This window comes from Carassius carassius, chromosome 49, assembly GCF_963082965.1.
Source record: "Carassius carassius chromosome 49, fCarCar2.1, whole genome shotgun sequence".
Classification (NCBI taxonomy): domain Eukaryota; kingdom Metazoa; phylum Chordata; class Actinopteri; order Cypriniformes; family Cyprinidae; genus Carassius; species Carassius carassius.
In genome coordinates this window covers 14,295,459-14,317,163 of record NC_081803.1, presented here as the reverse complement: position 1 = coordinate 14,317,163, position 21,705 = coordinate 14,295,459, and the positions used below count along the sequence as shown (strand labels likewise).

Below are 21,705 nucleotides of genomic sequence, written 5' to 3'. Positions count from 1 at the left end.
ACCACATATCAGCATTTCTCTTGTAGATAAGTCATGTACACTGTTGGGTGTTTAACCCCATGCCTTGATGTGCATTTCTCCTGAATTAATGTCTTTTTATGGATGTATAAAATGTTTTGCTGCTCATACTATATACTTTGGAAGTTTAAAGTTGAACCCCGTGCAGATTTTTTAGTTTTTAAAGGAATTTTGGCGTATTTTGGTACATTTCGTTATTAAATGCTTGGTCACGTAATTGATCGGATTCAGCAATAAACACTATTTACATAGGAATATGTTTATTTACAAATGAAAATATAGGTATAAAGCTGTGGATTTGCTCACCTGAATTTATGCAATTATGTTAAGGTGACGACTGCAGGTTGCTTTAACTCCCAAGATCAGAATAATATTAAACATGGTTAGCGTTTGATGTTGTCAGCATTATCCGAACCCAATTTAAATGCAAGTTTTAATTTTAATACTGCCCCAGCTGTAACTATTACAGATACTTTGCAAAACACTATATTCATGTGAAAAAAATGGTTTAATTTACAGTAATGATGATGATTTCTGACTGTGCGTGATATTTTATCTGAACTTTTTTGTGTATGATGTAAATATAAGTTGAGGTGTGTTAATTTGCTTTGTGTGAATCATTATTTATCATTCTATAGCACCAAAATAAATCTGCAGAGCACAATGCTATATAAACCCAATGGTTGACAGATCATGTGTTTTTATTTCTTTTTGTTTTGAAGCATACACGTGTAAAAGTCTAGTACTGTAGAAGTGCTTGTTGAGTGGTAGGTGAGGATATGGTGTGCAGATGTCAGTTTGCTAAGTTGAATATCTCTGAAATGAGTTGAATAGCGTCTCATTGGGTATAGCCTGAATGTAAAACTTTAATTTGCACATGTTCATGTGGGACTTTGAAAATGGCCCATTTAATGAGCCATCAGATCCATAACAGATCTGCAGCCCCACCAAACCCTGAGTCTCGTTCGATGGTTCCTCTGTCCCTGCAGGCCTCCAGAGGTTCTCAGGATAGAATGTAGGTCAGAGTCTCTCAGGAGAGTTAAGAGGCTCCACAAGTGATATGCTGAGATCTTGTTTAAAGTACTCTACATTTTAAGTCATTACTCAGACAACATGTGACATAAATGTAGGGTTTGTTACTTTAGGCTTTGATATAGCTTGTATTATATGATATTGGATTAGTATCATTTGACAGACACACATCACCTTCTTCTTTTGTTTTTTTATGGCGGTTGGCAAACCAACTTAACGGTGCATTACCGCCACCGACTGGGCTGGAGTGTGAATCAGGAGATAACACATCACCTAACCTTCATTAGTTTGAATTAAGTTACTTTTTCTGTTACACTAGAAAACAAATACGTGTCAATTTGTCATAAGATTCAAAAAATTTGACAAAATCTAAGAATTTAGTTACAAAAAAACTAAAAATCCGTATAAACTGGTAAGAAGCACAGCTGGATAGTTATGAATTAAATATTTGATGTTGGCGCTTTTAAGTAGGCGTGTCACAAAGCTAAACTATCCGCCCACTGGAAATACGCTTTCGTGATTTGTTAATGCTAATCCGCTCAGCAACCAACAGTGAATACGATTGGTGGACACGGTATCCCATGGTGACTGACACGATCTCCCATGGTGACCGACATTGACATATAGGCGCTACTTTCGCTGCTTGCTGCTTGTAGTCCGTTAACATCAGTCTGATGCTGCAAACCCTGCTTATTAAAAAACTAAATTAATAGCGTTTGATGTAGACAGTCGGAGTGACGGATTCGAGGGCAACACTGAAAGGTAAATGCATTTTGAGAGATACAAGGTTTTTCTGTATGTTGAAGTTTTGAGCAACCCCCCATGCTAACTTGCTAAATGCTAACCTGTGCTACATCACCTGCTAGTATATGTTTCTTACTGTACAACGTTACTTGTAATAATATCTCTTTATTACATCGGTAACTTCTAGCAGTCTCTTCTTGTTCTTTCTGTATTGGCAGTGGGTTTTAAGCTCGCACGTGAAGATGTTGGATGGTTTCTTTTTGGATGTGCTCAAATATTGTCCCTGTGGACATATTTAATAGATGACAGCGTTTGTTATTGGTCGAACTGGTCACCATTTATTATGGGTCGTTTGGTTGTCAAAGTCAAATGTCTATGAACGTTTACCTTTGATATCTTGTGTTTGAGACCGTTATGTGCTTTATAAAACCATCAAGGCCTCCGTCACACATTACATCATGTGTTTTGGCCAACTGCAGTCATCTAAGCTCATACAGATGAAATGTTCTGTCACTTCAGCTCAGCGTTGCCAGACATATTTATCGGTGTCTACAATATGGAAAAATACTGCAGTCTGTGTGCCTGAAACTGCTGTAGTTCAAATGAAATGTGAGCATCTAAATTGTCTCTGTTCTGTGTTTTTATTGCAATGAAAGCACCAGGATTCTCCCGTCAGGTATATTTGACTGGCAGAATTAAAACTGGCTGAGATGGATGAGCAGAGTGTTGAGGTATGTTTACTGTGTGTGTGTGTGTGTGTGTTTTATGCTAACAGGCATCAAGTTGTTTTCTTTTGTCAAAAACGTGATGTAGAACATTACTTTTAAATCTGTCAATGTTAACACGCCTTCATGTCATTCAAATGTGAATAGCTTTTCTTCTTCCATGGAACACAAAAAGTGGATTTATGAATATCTTAATAGGAATATTCTAAACATGCTTGTCATAATAATAAAGTAGATTCAGGACTCCCAAATGACAAAATAAAGATCTTGAAAGTTGTTCGTGATCCATAAGATTTGTGCGCTATATTACAAATTTGAAGCACACAAGAAAGAAAAGGGTGAGTAAATTGAAACAATAAGAATTTTTGGCTGAACTGTTTTTTTAAAGGAGTAGTTTCACCCTGTTTGATTATAGTAAATATTTTTACTCTCAATGTTAATGTGTTCGTTTCCTTCTCAAGTTTGTCTGAATTGCCTCTTGTCTTGTGTCCCTCTTCAGAGTATAGCGGAAGTCTTCCGCTGCTTCATTTGCATGGAAAAGCTGCGTGATGCCCGTCTCTGCCCTCACTGTTCCAAACTGTGCTGTTTCAGCTGCATACGGGTGAGCATACACATGCATATGCACTCATTAACAACACAATGACCATACTACACACAGCCTAGAGCAGCTCACAGTGTCTGTCTAATTAATCAGTGCTCCCTCTGCTCGCTTTATTGTGTCAGCTTGACAGGACATTACTAAATTCATATGTATAGTAGGTAAAGATCGACCAATATGGGTTTTTCTATAGCCGATGTTTAGAGGTCAGGGTCAGCCGATGGCCGATATGTGCTGCCGATTTTTAGGGCCGATATCTTGAAGTTTTCCCCTTAATTTGCATGCTAAAATGCCACACTAATAATAAGTGGATGCACAACATTTCTAAACTTATCATCATTTATTGAGCACAGACAGAAGTCAATCAGAAAGTCAATAATTTACAAAAAAGTTTTAGAGCATTTATCAAGCAGAATTTTTCAAGTTTGTTGGAACATAAATGTAAACTTAAATATACATCTAAATAAAATGTTATAAATAAAAATCTATTAAACTTAAAAATGACAAAAAATAAAATATATTTAAAAAAAAATAATAGTAGTGCTGCAGACACACTAGCAACCAGCAACATTTGTGTTTGGTATAAATGACACAGAACATCTAAAGTGCATTCTAATTTCAAACTTACATCACAGTCTGTTCATTATAAAAATAAAGTACAGTCAACCAAACATATACAAGGTTACACTGGTCAGTTTAAATAGACCGTAGTATACCGGTCCACTCTGCTGTTACGCCAAGGACGTTTTTGCTCATGTGAAGAGGATGATCTTTTCGTCTAGTTTACATAAAAAAAATAAACAAATATTATAGTTTAACATACAGATACATTGCGGAAACATTTGGATATGCGCAGAACGAGACCTGAGCAATAACCTCCAAATACATCTAGTCAAACCAGCGCTCGCTCGTCCTCGTATGCACGCACTCATGCTCTGTTAATGCAGGATTTTTTAAAACATATAGGCCTAGCGGAACGCAAAAATTCTAAATCGAATATTTTGCAGAACAGGATCAAACAAAAAAAGTACTGGTAATAATACTTGCATAAAATGTTTGATGTGAAAAAGCGGTTCACTGACTGCGCAGCACAGCCACAAGCGCCACAGTTACGTTTGGGATCATTTTATTTTTAATACTATAGTGTCATTTGAAAACATTGCAATTGCGTTTTAAAATACAACAACGAGCACCACAAAACCATTTAAAGAGACGCATTCAGCTGTCTCCTTGACAGGAAACAGTAACATGATCTAAAACCTATGGCGCACTCTCTTAATTTTATCAAATGATCATAATCACATCTATTCATTTTACAGTCTTGCTACTAGCATTTTATTCAGACTAAAACCCCTTTAATTCAGGTGAGAAAGCTTTTTTTCCAAGTGGCTTTGCACATAATAATAGTACCGCTGCAGACACATTTTGCAGTATTAAGGTTATTAATCGATCGTTAATTTAAACGTGGATCGATCATGGAAATGATCGAATATTGGCATCCCTAAATGCAATTGAGTTGGATGGAAACCTGGCTATTGTCTGCATGAAACCATGCTTCTGAACAAATGTGATTCATGGTTCTGGGCAGCTGTCTCTCCGAGCACGGTGCTGTCTGTGAGCGGGGCGGAGTACCGGAGCCCTCAATCATGCTGCAGTGTTTGTAAGAGCTGCCAACTTCTCCACTCTATTTACAGAGTGAGATTCTCTGACTACCTTTATCTCCCAGGACTGTTGTTGAATCTTCCAAAAGTTTTGGCTTGTGGTCCTTCACATGCGCAGCAGCACTTTCCACTGCAACAATAACACGGGGCTGCCCGCCGACGTGCCTGACTTTAAATTGGCGCTACTAAACACGGATATCGGCCGATGCCGATATATTAAAAAAAATGACAAATATCGGCCTGATATATCGGCCGAGCGATATATCGGTCGACCTCTAATAGTAGGTATAGAAAAGAATCACCCCTCTTTAAAATAATCACATTTTGCAGCCTGAAATGAGGACAGGCACAGTTTTTGTTTTATCCAGCTGCATTTACTCAGTGCAACTTCTAACATCCAAGTGAAAAATGGAAGGATAAGCCAAGACAGCATTTCTAAATTAGTAAATTGAATTCTTCTGTTTTCTTCCTGGCAGCGATGGTTGACTGAACAGCGAGCTCAATGTCCCCACTGTCGGTAAGTTCTAAAGTTTAACTTCAAATGATGTTTTGAGCTCTGACAGTCTCTGCAGTATAACTAGAGGATTGAGTATTGATTTTTCTATTGTTAGAGTTCACAGAATGAGATCATTTCGGGGAAGCACTGATTAGTTACATTTAAGGAAACCGCAGCCAAAAAGCTTAAGACAACTGGACCAGAGCCATCTGATATTTGGCAACAGAAACACACTTACATGATTGCCAAAGCAGTTTGAAGTGTGTTGAAACCACAGCGTTATAATTAAAGCTCAAACACAAAGGCTCCTTTATCTAGAGTCCTGGAACAGATTCATCCCTGTTCCCATACTCACTTTTGGCTGATCTGAAAAATTTAAATGATATACAAACATCGCAGAAGTTTTATAGAATCAACTTTAATCCAGCTTGCAACAATACCCATCTCATTCCTCTGTCCTCTCCCCATTTAAAAAAAATAAAATAATAATAATAACGGCAAATATGTGTATGGTCCTTTTGTCTAATCAATCTTTTGTTGTATCAGAGCTCCGCTTCAGCTGAGGGAACTGGTCAACTGTCGCTGGGCAGAGGAAGTGACTCAACAACTGGACACACTGCAGCTCTGCAACCTCACAAAGCACGAGGAGAACGACAAAGACAAGTGAGCAGTACACTTATTTACACTGAATATTAAAACATATTTATATATATAATTTTGAAGATTGAAACAATGAAATCTATACATTAGAAAGCAATAGGAAAAATAGGCATGGTATAATGTTTTCATATAGAAAAGATACGCCATGATTTATATTAGGTTTTCATGTTCTTGGATGACTAAGTGACCAGTTAGTGTAGAGTTAATACTGACTGTCAGTGATTCTCTTGTCGCGCTGCCATTCTCTTACCCTAACAGGTGTGAGAACCATCATGAGAAGCTGAGTGTGTTCTGCTGGACTTGTAAGAAGTGCATCTGTCACCAGTGCGCTCTGTGGGGTGGCATGGTAAGCAATTCTGAATTCAAAACGTATTAGACAGGCTGGTGGATTACATATATGGTGTCATGTCCTCAGATCCAAATGTGTTGTGATAAAACATGACTGGTCACATATCGGAGCAAATTATCAATGAATAATACTGTGCCTAATGTGAATGAATGTCTTGGAACTTGCTTATCTCCTTCTCCTCTCGACAGCATGGAGGTCACACCTTCAAACCCCTGGCCGAGATCTATGAGCAGCATGTGACAAAGGTGAACGAGGAGGTGGCCAAGCTGCGGCGCCGGCTAATGGAGCTGATTAGTCTGGTTCAAGAAGTGGTAATCGCCCTCGCTTCTCATTCACACACACACACAGAGCCATTTAGATGTGATCTGAGTTGACAGTTTGCAATGGATGCTAGTTTACCAGCCACAAATCCCTTTTAGATGAAACTGCAAATGACAAATCAAATGTTGTCTGATTACATGTATTCCTGGTTCGATAAGTGCGTTTGAAGGCATTTTACATAATGTAGAACGCCAGGATGACAAGAAACCCATACAAATCCACCAGCTACTGTTTATAGCTCACTTTTGAATCCTGTGTCAAGTTAGTGTCCTATAGGGGGCGCCACAGCACAAAACAAATGTACTTTACATAGACAAATACATCAGGAAAGTCTTCCTAGATTAACACTGATGGTTTTGACATTTAAATGTTCAGTTAGGACATACAATATTGTTCAGAAGTTTGGGGTCGTTAAGATTTTAATGTTTTGAAAGATGTCTATTATACTCAACCTGGCTGGATTTATTTGATCAAAATACTGTAAAAAAAAAAAAAAAAAGTAACATTTTATACACTCATATGTTTAGTCAAATAATATTCATTTTGGAAATTTTAAGAGCTATAACTTTGCATTTTACGTGTTTTTAGGAGAGGAACGTCGAGGCGGTGCGTGGGGCGAAGGATGAGAGGGTAAGGGAAATCCGGAATGCTGTGGAAATGATGATTGCTCGTCTTGATAATCAGCTCAAGAACAAACTCATCACACTCATGGGTACAAACATGCTTTTGTTCTGACAATTTTCATGTAATCTGATGTTTGCGGTAATATTGGTCTAATGTAGAGATGCTGCACCCACAGGACAGAAGACCTCTCTGACACAGGAGACAGAACTGCTGGAGTCTCTGCTGCAGGAAGTGGAACATCAGGTGTGTGGATCTGGCGGAGCAGTAAAATAAAGCAGACATGCAAGGGACCTCTTTAGACTACACTGAAAATATGCCGTTCAATCAAATACTACCAATAAAACCTAAAACAAATATGCAGGATAATAATTTCAGATGTTTGTAGCACTTTTGATTTGTGACAAGTGTTTTCACCCCGCAGCTGCGTTCTTGTAGTAAGAGCGAGCTGATCTCTAAGAGTCCAGAGATCCTGCTCATGTTCCAGCAGGTTCACAGGAAACCAATGCAGTCTTTTGTCACCACTCCTGTCCCACCAGACTTCACCAGGTACACAAACTTAGACACTGTACCTGTTATATTGCTGCTTCACACAGAGACGAGATCTCCATAAGCTTGAACTTTGGTGCTCTCTGTGGCAATCTGTGAATAATGAATAAAAATACACACCTGTAAAAACAACTCAATCATGATGTCAATTTGTTGGCCAATACTGTATGCTACTTCTCCAGTGATGAAGTTTGCAGTGAACTTTTCTTGTAAAGACTTGCATATTTCGTAAATCGCTCAGTCGCATCTCATTTATTCTCAGTGAGCTGGTCCCTGCCTATGACTCGAGCACTTTTGTTTTGGCAAACTTCAGGTAATGACACTCCCTTTGTCTTTCTTATTAAATCTTAAATGGTTCATTAGTTTTCTTGCGTGACTTGAATTGTTGTTGTCTCATTGCCTTAAGTACTCTGCGGCAGAGAGCCGACCCCGTCTACAGCCCCCCGCTCCAGATATCAGGACTGTGCTGGAGGTTGAAGGTTTATCCTGTAAGTTTGTCACATGTAACATAGTGGCAAATTGAAATTCACACACTCTTCATATTCACAAACAGAGGTTGTTGTTGCGTTTTAGGATGGCAATGGTGTCGTCCGAGGAAACTATCTCTCTGTTTTTCTGGAGTTGTCGGCAGGGCTCCCAGAGACGTCCAAGTAGGCTGCACCCACTGCTTTTGTCCTGTCATCCTGCTGTGCCACAAATAATATTTTTGATGGCAAGCTGGTTGCATATGTTTCAGGTATGAATACAGGGTGGAGATGGTCCATCAGGCCTCCAGTGACCCCACCAAAAACATCATTCGAGAGTTTGCATCAGACTTTGAGGTGGGAGAGTGCTGGGGGTATAACAGGTTCTTCAGGTTGGACCTTCTCGCCAGTGAGGGCTACTTGAATATACAGACTGACACTCTTGTGCTGAGGTGTGACATGGCAGCTTTATTTGAGACTTTTTTTTTATATCTCTAATAGCACCTTTAATATGATGTGACTGCTCATTTACTCATTATTACAGCCTGTTGATACAGGAAGCATACTTGTGTTCAAAAAACACCTTAGATAGAGTGGAATAGAATTGAACATTGATGTCTCAAGATATTTTTTTTAAAAGATTAACGTGTAATTAAATGAAGTGTAGTAAATGCTGCATTCATGCCAAAAAATAGTGAGAGATACATCATATACTATCCAGGGATGCATCCAGTGTAGGCTGTCTTGTTCATTTCTTATGCCCTGTTTTTACTATTAATCTCGCAGGTATCAAGTGCGATCACCAACGTTTTTTCAGAAGTGCAGAGATCAATACTGGTATATAACTCAGCTGGAGTCGGCCCAGTCCAGCTACATTCAACAGATCAACAACCTAAAAGAGGTTAGTGTTAAAGATGCTGCTATGTGTATTTTATGTCACCCTCAATACATCCTCATTAGGATTTGTTTTGTTTCTAACTTTAACAGTATTTGTAATGTCTTCGTCCTTCTATACGGACTGAAGCGAATGTATTTATGAAAGCGTTTGCTGTTAGTGTAATTTTTCCAAAGTGTCTTATATGTTCTGTGCTTTTTATATTTTGATGTATTTGTGTTCAGAGGTTAGCCATAGAACTGTTCCGGCGGCAGAAGTCGAGGAGTTCCTCTCCACCCGATCGACGTCTCTGCCCCACGACTTCCTCTGGGAGAGACTCCCGTCAGGGGAAGGGTTCTGCACTGGAGGAAAGAAGTCAGGCAGCCTCAGCGGAGACGAAGGAAGATGAGGATGAAGAGAAGACTCCGCATGATGACTCTAATGTAAGGCCTGTGAGCAGCATAGTGATATTCATGGATATTTTGACAATAAAATCTTCAGCTTTTTCTTGTTCCGTTTGAGAACAAGAAAAGTTCTGTGTTTTTTACACCCCCAAGTTATTATACATCATTTCATCATAGCCACATCTTGAACATCTTACATACAAACTCTTACATCATCACCTGCTTTTAGGCATATGACATTCAAATCAGATTACGCTCATTGTGATCTCTAAAGTAAACAAGCCTACATGTAAAGTAGTCAACATGAATCCCTGACAGCCACATATCTTGAGTCATTTTCATGCTTGAAGCTATTTGATGTTATATTACGCACATTAGGATCAGTTTTATGATTATGTATTGATGCACTGTTAGGAGTTGTCTGATGGGGATTTGGAGGTGGACTGTCTAACTGGAGATGAAGATGTCAATCCTCTGGACGGTAGCAGCACTTCTGGGAGCTCCACAGCCACCAGTAACACAGAGGAGAATGACGTTGATGAAGAGACCATGTACGTACAAGATTAAAAAATCAGCTTTGCTAAAATTTCAGAATGTGCTTTTGAAGTGGAACCAATTGGCCAACTGTTAAAGTCATTTTATCATGGTGAAGGGATGTTAGGAATGTAGTTCACCAGTATAGTTAAAAAAGTCACCATTTACTTTCTTTAATGCACACAAAGTTATTGGATTGTTTTAAAGCCCTTTGATAGTTGTTTAAAGTCATGGACCATTTCATGGTGCTTTTCTCTTGCTTTTTTCCATTTCTTTTTAAAATGATAGTCGTGATAGGCTGTTAAGGTTCTTTCCTTGTATGGAAAAATGCAGTTTGGAGATTGCAAAATCACTGCAATGATTAACCGTTCCGATGCAAACCTGTCTGAATGAGCTAAGCCGTAATGTTTTACCATACTTGTTGGAAGACAGCATATGATGAAGGTCACAAGCTTCAATGTGGTATACATGTAGATGTTTTGAAAGATTTTCTGGCAAAATCATGATCATCTCTAATAGTTTTTAATTATGTTTTTTTCCCTTAAAGCAGTACTCATTATTTGTTCGGTCACATCCTCATGGTGTAGTAAATACTAATGTACAAAGATTATTGCATAAAAGATGGTGCTTTGTGTGCCATAGGGTAACAGCTGTATCCTCCTCCTGGCTGGAAAACAGTTTAATTAGGGCTTCTACCACATTTGTGACCGGCTTTCCCCTCGTACCCTGTGTTTAACCAGAGGAGAGCTGTTCTTTCTGTCCTGTCCTATCACCATCTGAGAGAATGAGCAACTCATAATGTAATAACTGAACATAATGTAAAAAGTATTACAATAAAAGGTTCATAATGTAATAATTTTCTCAAAAGTGTTGAGCTCGTGATGTAATAATATTATAAACTCACTAAAAATATTGTCATATTGTAATGATTGGATTAAGTATGTACTTATAATATAATAAAAAAACGCTCAATGCTGCAAGCGTTGTAAATAGAAAAAAATGATGCTCTCCAGAGCACAAAAGCAAATATTCACAGTAGAGTATGCCAAATATGTTATTACATTTTCAGCTAAGGGTGCTCGTGTGTTATTTTTATTTTTATTTTTTTTTTTTTATCTCCCTAAACTGGGATTGACACAAAAAACTGCTTTCCTTATGGATTTAACTTAGAATGTTACTTAAATATGAGAATAGTTGTCAATCCTACTTTGCATGTTTTGAACACAAATTATTTTTTTTCTTTGGCCATGCAATAAATGCACTTGCACTTCACGTCCTTGAAAGAGTGCAGTTTACTGACGTATTTACTTTAACTTCTCAGGTACTGTCTGTGGTATGATGAGAACAACAGTGGTTACATATAAATATATTTTAATTGTTTGATTCAAATTATTGCTAGGAGCAATTCCGTTGTGCCCCTACAAGATTCTGTGTCTTTGAATTAAAGGCTTTTTTTTTTTGTATAACCCAATTTGGAACAAAGGCAGCATGGAGCACAAGTTAAATGAACATTTCTTCATTTTAATACAAGCTATAACGTGAAATGTACTTCAGAGAATATGTTGAAAAATGAAGTACAACTTACAACCACACATCATTTCTGTGCCTATAAGTGATTTCAACCAGGGAAATCATCAGTTTAACTGCCTGTGAAGAATGTCAGCTACGTGACGTTTACCTCAAGAAGATAAAAGCGTCTATATAGAATGTAGAATATAAATAAGTTTTTTTAAAACAACCATGTAAATTACTATATCTCAAAAAAATTATATATATATATATATATATGTATATGTACAGTAGATAGATATAGATATATAATTAGTACTGTCAAACGAATAATCTAAATATTACATAATTAGAGCCAAAACCTGAATTTTTTTTCATAACGTGCTGATATTACCTTATGATCTGTGATTACATTATAAGTTGCCACAGTGTGTTCATGATGTAATACAGTTCTCACACAATAACCTATTGCATTATGTGAAAAAACTAATTTACATTGAAAAATTATTACATTATGAGCTCAAGATTTTATTACGTTTTGAGAATTATTACATTATGGAAATTTTATTACAATAATAATGCAATGCTTATTACATTATGTGTAGTTATTACACTGTGAGTTGCTGCAAGCACTACTGGCAGCTTTGGCTTGTGTAGGCTTTGTGAGAGCACTTGTGTTTCTGTAGTGAGGTGTTGGAGTCAGAAGCTCACATGTTTCTGCTCCTGCTGCTGGCTACTGCCCGCTCACACAGCTCTCAAACACACACACACTGCTCCAACCAGATGAGACGAATGAGTCATCAGAGCCTCTGCCTCCTGCTTACAAATGCTCGTTCTTACAGTCACACACACAAACAAACACACACACGTGCACTCTTGTTCTCTCAGGCCCACGCACATTCTCACACCTTTGACTCTATTTGCTGGAGTGCTTTGTGTAAGCTCCTCGTGTTGGCTTTGTAAAGGTGCCCACGTGCTTTCCGTTACCCAAATGTCAGAAGTGCCGCTTAATCAGGACAAAGTAGGTGAAAGCTGGAATAATATGGCGATGTTGCATTTTTTTTAATGCTTCTCTGGTGTGCTTAATGTGTTCTTCATATCCATCCAAATGTCAGTCAGGAAAACACAAAAAGTTCTTTATATGCAAATTTGTTATTTTAATTAAAGCAGAAAACTAAATACATTTCATTATTTAATTTCAACTTTTATTAACCTATTATTTCTATTAATCTTTTTTACAATCTAAAGAAAACCTATTTTTGTGTGTATCGAGGCGGGGGTAATAATAATTATTATTAATATAATTTTATTTATTTTTATAACTTTTAATATAAATCTTTTTTTATGAAAAGAAAACCTATTGTTTTATGTATGTTGAGGGAATTATGTATTTATTTGGTTAAATGTTTTTCTATAAACCCTTATGCAGTATATTAAAAAAAATTAAAAAAAATTAAGGTGGGGCCAGTATAAAATACTAGCAGGGTAAGCACATTTGTTCTATGTATCCATGTGGAGTCAAAGCTCTCAGCTTCTATAAATACTGTAGTGATCAGCACCGAGACCCGCTGGAGAGGACTGAGTCATCACACAGTTGAACCTGAGACAATGGTGCATGTGTTACCCTTACACACACTCACATACAGTACATACATATTCAGCAGGATGCTTGGGGCAGAATGCTATCAACATCCCCTGTGGAGCAGCTTATTTCAGACAAAACCACTTCTCCCTATTAACAGGGGGAGTCACGCAAATGAATCCTGGTCTATTTGAAGGATGTGGCGAAACAAAAAGGACATAAGGCCCGGCCACACTTCATTTAGCTCCATTTGGATCCAATTAATCATTCAGAACCTTTCCACACTAAAACCTACATTTTAGAGCTGATCTGGTTATGCATTGTAGATATGTTTACTAGCTGTTGACACTCTCTAGTACTAGTTTCTTTGATGCTTGAGAAATAATACAAGTGTGAATTGTTTTGGTCTGTTCTAGGTCTGGTGAGAATGATGTGGAGTACAGTGGGAATCTAGACCTGGAGGAAGGTGAATTACCTGATGATGTTGCCGGGGCAACAGGTGAAACAAAGTTTATCCGTCTTAGCTGCCTCACTAAAAATAATATTGCTGTTTCTATAATGAAAAGCAAGTGTCATGAATATGGCAATCTGGTGTGTTGAAACACTTGGCTTTGAAGTGTCATCGACTTCGACACCCTGTTAATCAGTTGTAGTGATGTAACGAGCCAAATTACCATATCAGCCTTTGAAGATTGACTGCAGTATCTGCAGTTTAAAACACTGTTGCAGCTTCTGCTGTGAGACATTAACAATTCACCCCAAAAAATAAATAAATAGGACCATAATGTTTTAGAGTTGAAACACCTGAACCGTGTCAGAATGAAATTTAATAATAGTCCATATGCTGCAATTTGTGATATAATGTACTGTACCCTCTCACAATTGTGTAGGGATATGCCGGTATCAAATTTTCCTGTTGCGGTTAATTGATAATGCTTTTATCAAGGTATACGGTATTATCACGGTATTGAAATTTTGTTTTAAAAAAAGTGGTCATAATACAGTATAACAGGTAAAATAACTTTTTTTCTTATAACAAAAATGTAATGATAAAAACCTTCATATTCATCCGAAAGAAGGAGGCGGGAACCGGCGGACAATCAAACGAAGCTTTAATAATTCCAAATAAACACAAAACAGCGCACCAGCCCCAACACCATAGGGAAAACACAAATCTGAATGGTTATTTAAGATTATTTAAATATGGTTTAGAAACTAACAGCTGCTTTATTTACTGTGTTTACAGGGTAAGGGCTGCATTTTAGCGCCATCTGCTGTCAGAGAGTGAATGTGCTTTCATTCAGCGTGTCTCTCATGTGTTCCTCCATGTGCTTCTCATGCATGCTTGTTTACATCAGAGCACATGCGCTCTTTCAAGCAGCATACAGCGATGTTGTGCATTTTAAGCAGCTGATTGGAATACTATTCTTAAAATGCATTCCAAATCCCTGTACTATAGCTGCATAATGCTAACCTTACACAGTCCAAGTCTTCTCTGTACTAACTGTTTCCCACTGCTGTTCAGGAGGTTCTGGTGCAGGTGCTCGGGGTTCAAAGCGTGGGGCTGGTGCAAGCTCAGCCAGCCTCCTGGAGATCGACCCGGTCATCCTCATCCAACTACTGGACCTGAAGGACCGCAGCCATGTGGAGTCACTGTGGGGGATACATCCCCGTCCCCCTGCCTCTCTCCTCCAGAGCCAAGGTGTCACTGATATGATCAATTTGGAGATTGAAATCAACATCAACTCAGTAGCACTCTGAAGTGACTATGAAGTTGACAAAGGTTGACATTATTAATGACTCATTAATCGTTTTTGATTGACAGCTGCTGCAGTGCCCTCTCGTAAAGAGCGTGAGCGTCGGCCTCAGGCAGTGCGTCGGTCAACCCCGGACTCGGGGGTCCTGATCAGATTGAAGGCTCAGATGGCAGAAGTGCGCGGTAAGATGTCAGATGTAAAAGGGCAGCTGGAAGCCCGCAGTGGAGTAGGTCGGGTCTCCTCTCTGGGAGCCTCAAACCACGATCAGGGCCCCTCCGTGGATTCAGAGATGGGGCCCAGTCGCAAACCCAGCGAACTGCTCCTCAAAGCACCCATCTCATCGCAACACTCTTGGAATGGTATGGCACTGAGCAAGTTTGCCTCATATGACACATAAAACAAACATTTTTAGTAAGGCTGTGAAAAGTTAGGGTAAATCTAATGTTCTATTTAAAAGTTCTTTCTGTTATTATAAAAGTTTTTAAAACATAATCAAATTATCCATAAAAAATATATAGCAGCGCAACTGTTTTCGACATTGAAAATACTAAAGACTGGAATAATGGCTGGTGAAAATTCAGCTTTTCTATCACAGGAATAAATTACGTTTTAAATATTATTTAAATATATTCCATTAGAAAACTTTTTTTACTATTGTTATAATATTTTACACTATTACAGTTTTTTTGTATTTATAATCAAATGAAACGCATCCTTTGTGAGCATAGACGACCCCAAATCTTTGTTGTGATCGTTGTTTCAGGAGTGAAGAAGGCTGGTTCTCCTAAGCAGGAAAGCGTGGGAGCTCTAGGTGGACTGTCCCTGCGCAGGGCTCTGGACGCCGGGGAGAAAGAGCTTAGAGGAGCTGGACAAGAGTCCCCTACTGAAGCTGCTCCTTGTCTCAGAGAGGGATCCTCCTCTTTGGATGGTCCGTACACTACACTAGACGTCAGTCAACATGCTTGACTAGTTGTCCTCCAACCCACTAGTTGATCTAGTCTCATCTCATGCTGTTTTTCAGCATCTTGCACCATTGGGTTTTTAAGATGCCTTGTTAAGTTAACCTAACCAGCCTAATTTTATCATAACACTCAAGAATTATGAACATATGTAGTTTTGCCCATCCCAAACAATAGCTTTGAAACCCTTTCAATTATGCTAGGAATAATCATAATTCATTTTGGGGAAATGCAAGGAGACTTCTGTGAAACTCAACTCTGATATAGGGTGTATTCAGATTGTTTAGAAATGATGCAATCTTTGTTTTGCAGGCTCATTTAAAGCACGCAGTGTGCAGAGTTCTCCTCCCTCGCTGGGAAGCAGCTGCTGTTCCTCTGAGAAGCCCTCTGGCTCTAAACATGAGGAACTTCTGTATGGAGCTTCAGCTTCAGAACTGTTCAGCGTCACAGCTCTCAATGGAGCAGCCGCTCCCACCACCAAACAGCGCAGAACTCCAGCCGCTGGGTAATGTACAGAAACAAGCCATCAGTAGCACAGCGTAGAGTGTGTGTGTGTGTGTGTGTGTGTGTGTGTGTGTGTGTTTCCATTCATGAACAAATGCAGTTGTTGAGCTTGAATGAAGGTTGCCGTTTTTGTGCTCAAAAAATTGCTTAGCTGCTTAGTAATGATGCACTGGTTTTAATTTGTCATTACATTACAAGACATTGTAATTACATTACAAACATTGTACAAGACACAAGACATTACGTCTTGGTGTTTTATTTAAAAAAAACTTTATTTGGCACTTTAATTTATTAATGTTTTTTTATCAGTGTTTCCACATAGCATGGTAAAATAACACACAATGGCTTTGATTGTGCTAATTTTAATTTTATTTGTTACTATAAAATGGTAAGACACAATGGTTTGCACAATGTTAATATTTAGGTTTAATTTTTTTCTTGCTTTGTTTTATTTTATTTTTTTCTCTGCATGAAATAACATGACAGTTACTTTTTTTTTTTTTGACACACTAATAATTTTTGTTATTGTGTTTCAGTTTGTTTCAATCATCATGCCAATATTTAATCAATTTTTTTTTTCACATATATATAGCATGACACAATTTGTTTCTACCACGCTAATATTTTTTTCTTTTCGTTTGTAAACTTTTAGTGTGCCAATAATATATAGCATAATTTTTTTTAAAAGTTTAGTTTTGTTTCTTTGTTTTATTCAGGGATTTTCTTTTTTTTTTTTTAATTTTGTCACATAAATTGGCGTGATTGTTTCTTTCAGGTCTGGCCTGCTGATGGACAGCTCTCTTAACTGTGACCAAGAGTGTGCCGGAGAGATCCATCCATCACTGCTGTCACTGGCTGAGCCGTCATCCTCTTCCTCCTCACGCCCTGATGAAGGTGAGACATGAAGAACTGTTCTGGAAAACTCAAAAACACGGGTGATGTATAATTACACTGCAGCACGTTACACGTTGTGTTGCATCGATGAGTCACTGCACACCGTGAACAAACTCTATAGGAAGAGTTCTCAGGATACTACATTTATTCAGATGCTTCACTCTCTTATGTTCTACTTAATTGCAAAAGGAAATAAAGTACAGCTGATACAGAAAAACATGTGTTCTCCGTACTGATATCTGTCAGTTCATATAAACATACGATCATCTGTTCATAGGTGTCCTCGGCCAGAAGCAGCCCCACCATGTGCTGCCGGGCATGAGCAGTGACAGTGAGCTGGACTGTGACACGGAGAACGAGAACGAGGATGAGGATGAGGATGAGGTGGTGGCTCTGGAGGCTGGAGACTGTGCATTTGACACCAGAACTCTACCCTGCCCAGGTTCATATCTCACACTTCACTGATGCTGTTAGTAAAACCACTGCTATCAGCCTAAAGCCTGGACGTGTTAACCTGAACTTGTCCTCCATGGTCTTTACCATTTTTGATCTAAACGCGCAAACTTAAATGACAAATCTCAGTCCAGATCAAACTGAAAATGTAACTTAATTTTTTTTTACATATGTAAGTTTGGATAAATCACTCAAAAAGCTTATAACAAAAATTTCCACCGTATAATGAAAAAAAAATCTCACAATTTGGATTCTGAGAATCTCAAGATATAAACTTAGAATAAAGGTTTTTTTTCTGCAATTCCGAGTTTATTAATCTCATAATTCTTAGTTTGTCTCGCACAGGGTTTGTCTTTTTTCCTCCATGAAATTTAAAAAGGTAGTTAACTGAGAAAAAAGTTCACATTTATCTTTTTCTTTTGAAATCCTGTAGCCGAAATGGGCTTCCATACAAAAGTGATTCAGATTCTCAAAAGTGTCTAACATTTTTCTTTTTGACTTAAAAAAAAAAAACATAATTCTGAATGTCATGTTTATTATTTTTGAGTTGTTATTTGATGTTTTCTAAAAAATTTGGCTGGTTGAATAATGCAAATTATTGCAGAAAGTCAAATTTTTAAAATCGTAATTTAGCCTTTAGTACTTCCCTGTTAATACGGTGTTGTTTTATATTAGGCAAACGTGCTTTGTTAAAGTTAAAAATAGAGTTGTGCACAGGTCTGTCACCTGCATCTCCGTGGGTTGGCCGCAGGCACCAGTCTATTATAATATTAGAGTATTAGAGTATATAATATCACAGTAAAGACTTGTGTTGCAGCGGTCTGTGTGTGGTCTGATGAAGTGGCATCTGTGTCTCATTCGCAGGCGAGCAGCTGACCCCTGATGATCTGAGCTTTGTGACGGGAGAGACCACAGAGAGATGATCCACCACAGTGTTACAAAAATGTCTGCAAGTCACATGAACCTTCCTGTGTCATCAGGCACAGAATGTGCTTGTTACATTACGTCTGTGCACTTACTTTATATTCAGATGTTCAGAACAGGATTATGTTTCTATGTGCTACTGTATGTGTTATTTCAGAGAAACTACTTTTGTGATAGTAAAGGTATATATATATATATACATCTACATATATGGAGTATATAAATTTTTTTGCTTTGCATTGTGAAATGTGTAACATTCCGTTATAAAGCTAGGTGTATATATTTTGTGTGTGCATAACTAGGTACTCATATTACAGTTATATACATATTCTTTACATTTGCAATGCTGCTTATTATCATAAATTCATAGAGTTGCCAAACGCCTCTTAGTTTTTTTTAAGTCAATAACTTGAGGTTTCTAGTGTTTCGGCACATTGAGTCAAAGAATGTAAATACAGGTGCTGCTCTGCTACTTTTTATGTGACTTCTTAGTGCAGGATATATGTAGATATTAGTGAGTGTTTTTGCTGTTGTTTGTTTTTGTTTCAGTTTTATGTAGCTTGTCTGTGAAAATATTAAGCTATCTAGCACACAATTCATAGATTCCTATACCTAAAAAGTTTACATTTGACTAAATGTCTCCAAAAAGGGAACATGAAGCCGATACAAGTTCAAACTATTTTCTGACTTTCACGGTGATTGTTTTTATATATTTCAAATAAGAAGTTATTTAGCATTGCACAGCTTTATTACAAGCACTTATGAACTTATTAATGGTACATTCCCATTTTTGCTTGTTTGTTTTATTTTTGAACTCATTAATTCTTATAAGATGTCCAAATAAAAGGCAGTTACATCCTTAAACCAAAGTCTCAGGTGGGCCCATGTCTGTGTTTTTAGCCCCAGGGTGTGTGTGTATGTGTATGTGTGTGCGTGCGCCGTGTGAGAGAGAGAGAGAGAGAGAGAGAGAGAGAGAAGTGGTTTGAGCTCAGACAGAACGCATTGATGATGTGGTCTGTCATGGCATCATGAGCAGCTGGGGAGTGATGCACTTATATTCGTTTACGGTCTTGCCCTTTGCATGCACAGCTTTCACTCAGTCAGTACAGTCTGTGTAACGTGAATGTTTTGCGGTTTGCTTTATGCAAATACTTTTTATTTTTTTATTTTTACTTCCCCTCCAGCATGTTCTGCAAAGTATAACAAAGTATAACAGTGTTCCTGTGACTATTCAATGTAAATCTAATTCTGTTAATAATGTTCCTGTTTTGATGTTTTGTTTTATATAAGGAGCAAGAGGGCAGTCTGTTCTCTGTGAACATTTCTAGTTTACTGGTTTCTTTCTCTAGCATGTTTTTAAAGACGTTTTGGGGGCCCAAGATAAATTGGAGTATATGCACAGTATGTTTGTTGTTTTTTATCACAAATGAGCAGACTTAAAAAAAAGAAAAAGTTTAATTGATTTGTTATTTATGAGTTTTTTTTTATTAAATTTTTTGGCATTCCAGTTTTTCTGAAGGTTATTTACTTATTTATTTTACTGTATTTACAATTTTTTTTTTATTATTTTACATAAACTCTTAGATTTTGGTGAAATGTTCTCCAAGGATTTTACCACCAAATTAGAAGTATATATAACATAATGGAAAAATATCATTTAAAATATAACATATGTTCTTTTTTTTTTTTACAGTTAAGAAGATTTTAATGTTTGTTTAGACACAATGGCACTGGCTGGCTTTCACTTGAGCTTTGTCATGATCGAAAACAAAATACACTTACAAAAGGTACTACCATGAAAGGAGATGGATACAAAAAATTTTTTTTTTTCAAAAGTTTTATCAATGCCAAGAAACACAGTGAAGTCAATTATTAAGAAATGGAAGGTATTTGGTACAAATATATATATATATATACACATATATATACATATATATATGTATATACATATACATATATATATATATATATATATATTGCTTTCTAAAAAATATATTTTATTTGATTCTATTTTTATTTATTTTTTTTGTATGGGTTGACATTGGTCATTTAGTCTGGAATTTACCTGCATGGTTATTAAGTTTTTAAAAACAGCTTTTGAAACGAAAATACATCACATATTTTGTTTTGCAACACTTATGTAAACTGGAAAGGAAAACTGAAGTACAGCAGGGACTGGTTAGGAAGTGCTCCACTGTGCACTTGCCTTAAAAATGTATCCATTAATAACTTAAGAATGATTAAAGTTTAATATACAACACAACACATAACAGGAGATGCCTCCTATGCCACATGTCACATATAATAGTTATTATACTGTTATATAACATTTTATATATATGTTAATCAGGTGAAATTGTATGTATGACATGGGCTCAGGCTCCTATTGCCACAGGAAGTGAGTAGGAAGGAGCTTGATTAAAAGGCAGCTTGTTCAGTTAAATTGTCCTGTGTTGTTGCCAGGGTCTGGCAGGTGGAGGTTTGAGACTATATTTACACATCCTGGCTCAGAAAGCCTTTAGGGGTCACCACCAGGTCTTGTGTGTGACAGCTATAATGACTGGCTGGTTGAGAAAATGTGGATTCCTATTGAAATGACTGTGTGTGCACAGATATGTAAAGTCTCAAATCCAAAGAGATAACCTTTATAAAAGTTGAGTCAACCTAAAACAGCTCATTCAAACACACCCCACACGTCTACATCACAATGTGAGAATATGAGAATACATAACGCCGCCCAAACGTTCACGCAAACAAAGGCTGCGTAATTTTTATTCTCACTGTTGCCGCCGCTGCCATGTTGTGGAGATTTTGTGTGTCAGGTTGTCAAAGCGAAACTGCTTTGTTTGGCTTTCCAAAAGAGAACACAACTAGAAATCACTTGTTGTTTGTCCTTTCTCTGATTACAAATGCAGACATGGTTTTATGTTTACTCTTTACTGCGATACACAGCGCAACGTGTAAAAAGACAGTATAAGTCATTATAATCAGTAATTATGTCCCCACTGGATGCAACAAATGCCCTGTTAGTACAGACCGTTCTCATCCCGAGGCGTCATATACTGACCCTTTT

At 37.5% G+C, this 21,705-nt stretch overlaps 2 protein-coding genes across 5 annotated transcripts in view; both read left to right on the top strand.

Annotated features, from left to right (window-relative positions):
• Nucleotides 1-620, top strand: part of LOC132132647 (rab5 GDP/GTP exchange factor-like) — a 10,180-nt gene extending 9,560 nt beyond the window's left edge. For all 3 annotated transcript variants that reach the window (XM_059545101.1, XM_059545102.1, XM_059545100.1), the window contains one exon: nt 1-620. This exon is cut by the window's left edge and continues 785 nt beyond it. The gene's annotated coding sequence lies outside the window, so the exon portion shown is untranslated.
• A 1,037-nt stretch (nt 621-1,657) lies between these two features.
• Nucleotides 1,658-19,501, top strand: LOC132132645 (E3 ubiquitin-protein ligase TRIM37-like). Of its 2 annotated transcripts, none has more exons than XM_059545096.1 (25): nt 1,658-1,812; nt 2,451-2,525; nt 3,019-3,120; nt 5,255-5,295; nt 5,821-5,937; nt 6,193-6,280; nt 6,472-6,594; nt 7,193-7,316; nt 7,404-7,471; nt 7,650-7,774; nt 8,037-8,087; nt 8,181-8,262; nt 8,348-8,424; nt 8,511-8,690; nt 9,025-9,139; nt 9,358-9,555; nt 9,931-10,067; nt 13,558-13,640; nt 14,667-14,843; nt 14,967-15,257; nt 15,662-15,826; nt 16,170-16,362; nt 17,137-17,255; nt 17,533-17,697; nt 18,573-19,501. In XM_059545096.1, the coding sequence occupies exons 2-25, from the start codon at nt 2,505-2,507 to the stop codon at nt 18,629-18,631; spliced, it is 2,901 nt and encodes a 966-aa protein (XP_059401079.1). In that variant the 5' UTR covers nt 1,658-1,812; nt 2,451-2,504; the 3' UTR covers nt 18,632-19,501. The 2 variants fall into 2 exon arrangements, with proteins under 2 accessions (XP_059401079.1, XP_059401080.1); XM_059545097.1 differs by having other exon boundaries at nt 1,675-1,812; nt 2,471-2,525.
• The last annotated feature ends 2,204 nt before the right edge of the window (nt 19,502-21,705 follow it).

Coding starts and splice junctions, on each gene's coding strand:
- LOC132132645 (XM_059545096.1), top strand. CDS start 2,505: ATGGATGAGCAGAGTGTTGAG. Junction 15,258..15,661: donor ATCGCAACACTCTTGGAATG/GTATGGCACTGA, acceptor TCGTTGTTTCAG/GAGTGAAGAAGGCTGGTTCT. Junction 15,827..16,169: donor GGGATCCTCCTCTTTGGATG/GTCCGTACACTA, acceptor TTTGTTTTGCAG/GCTCATTTAAAGCACGCAGT.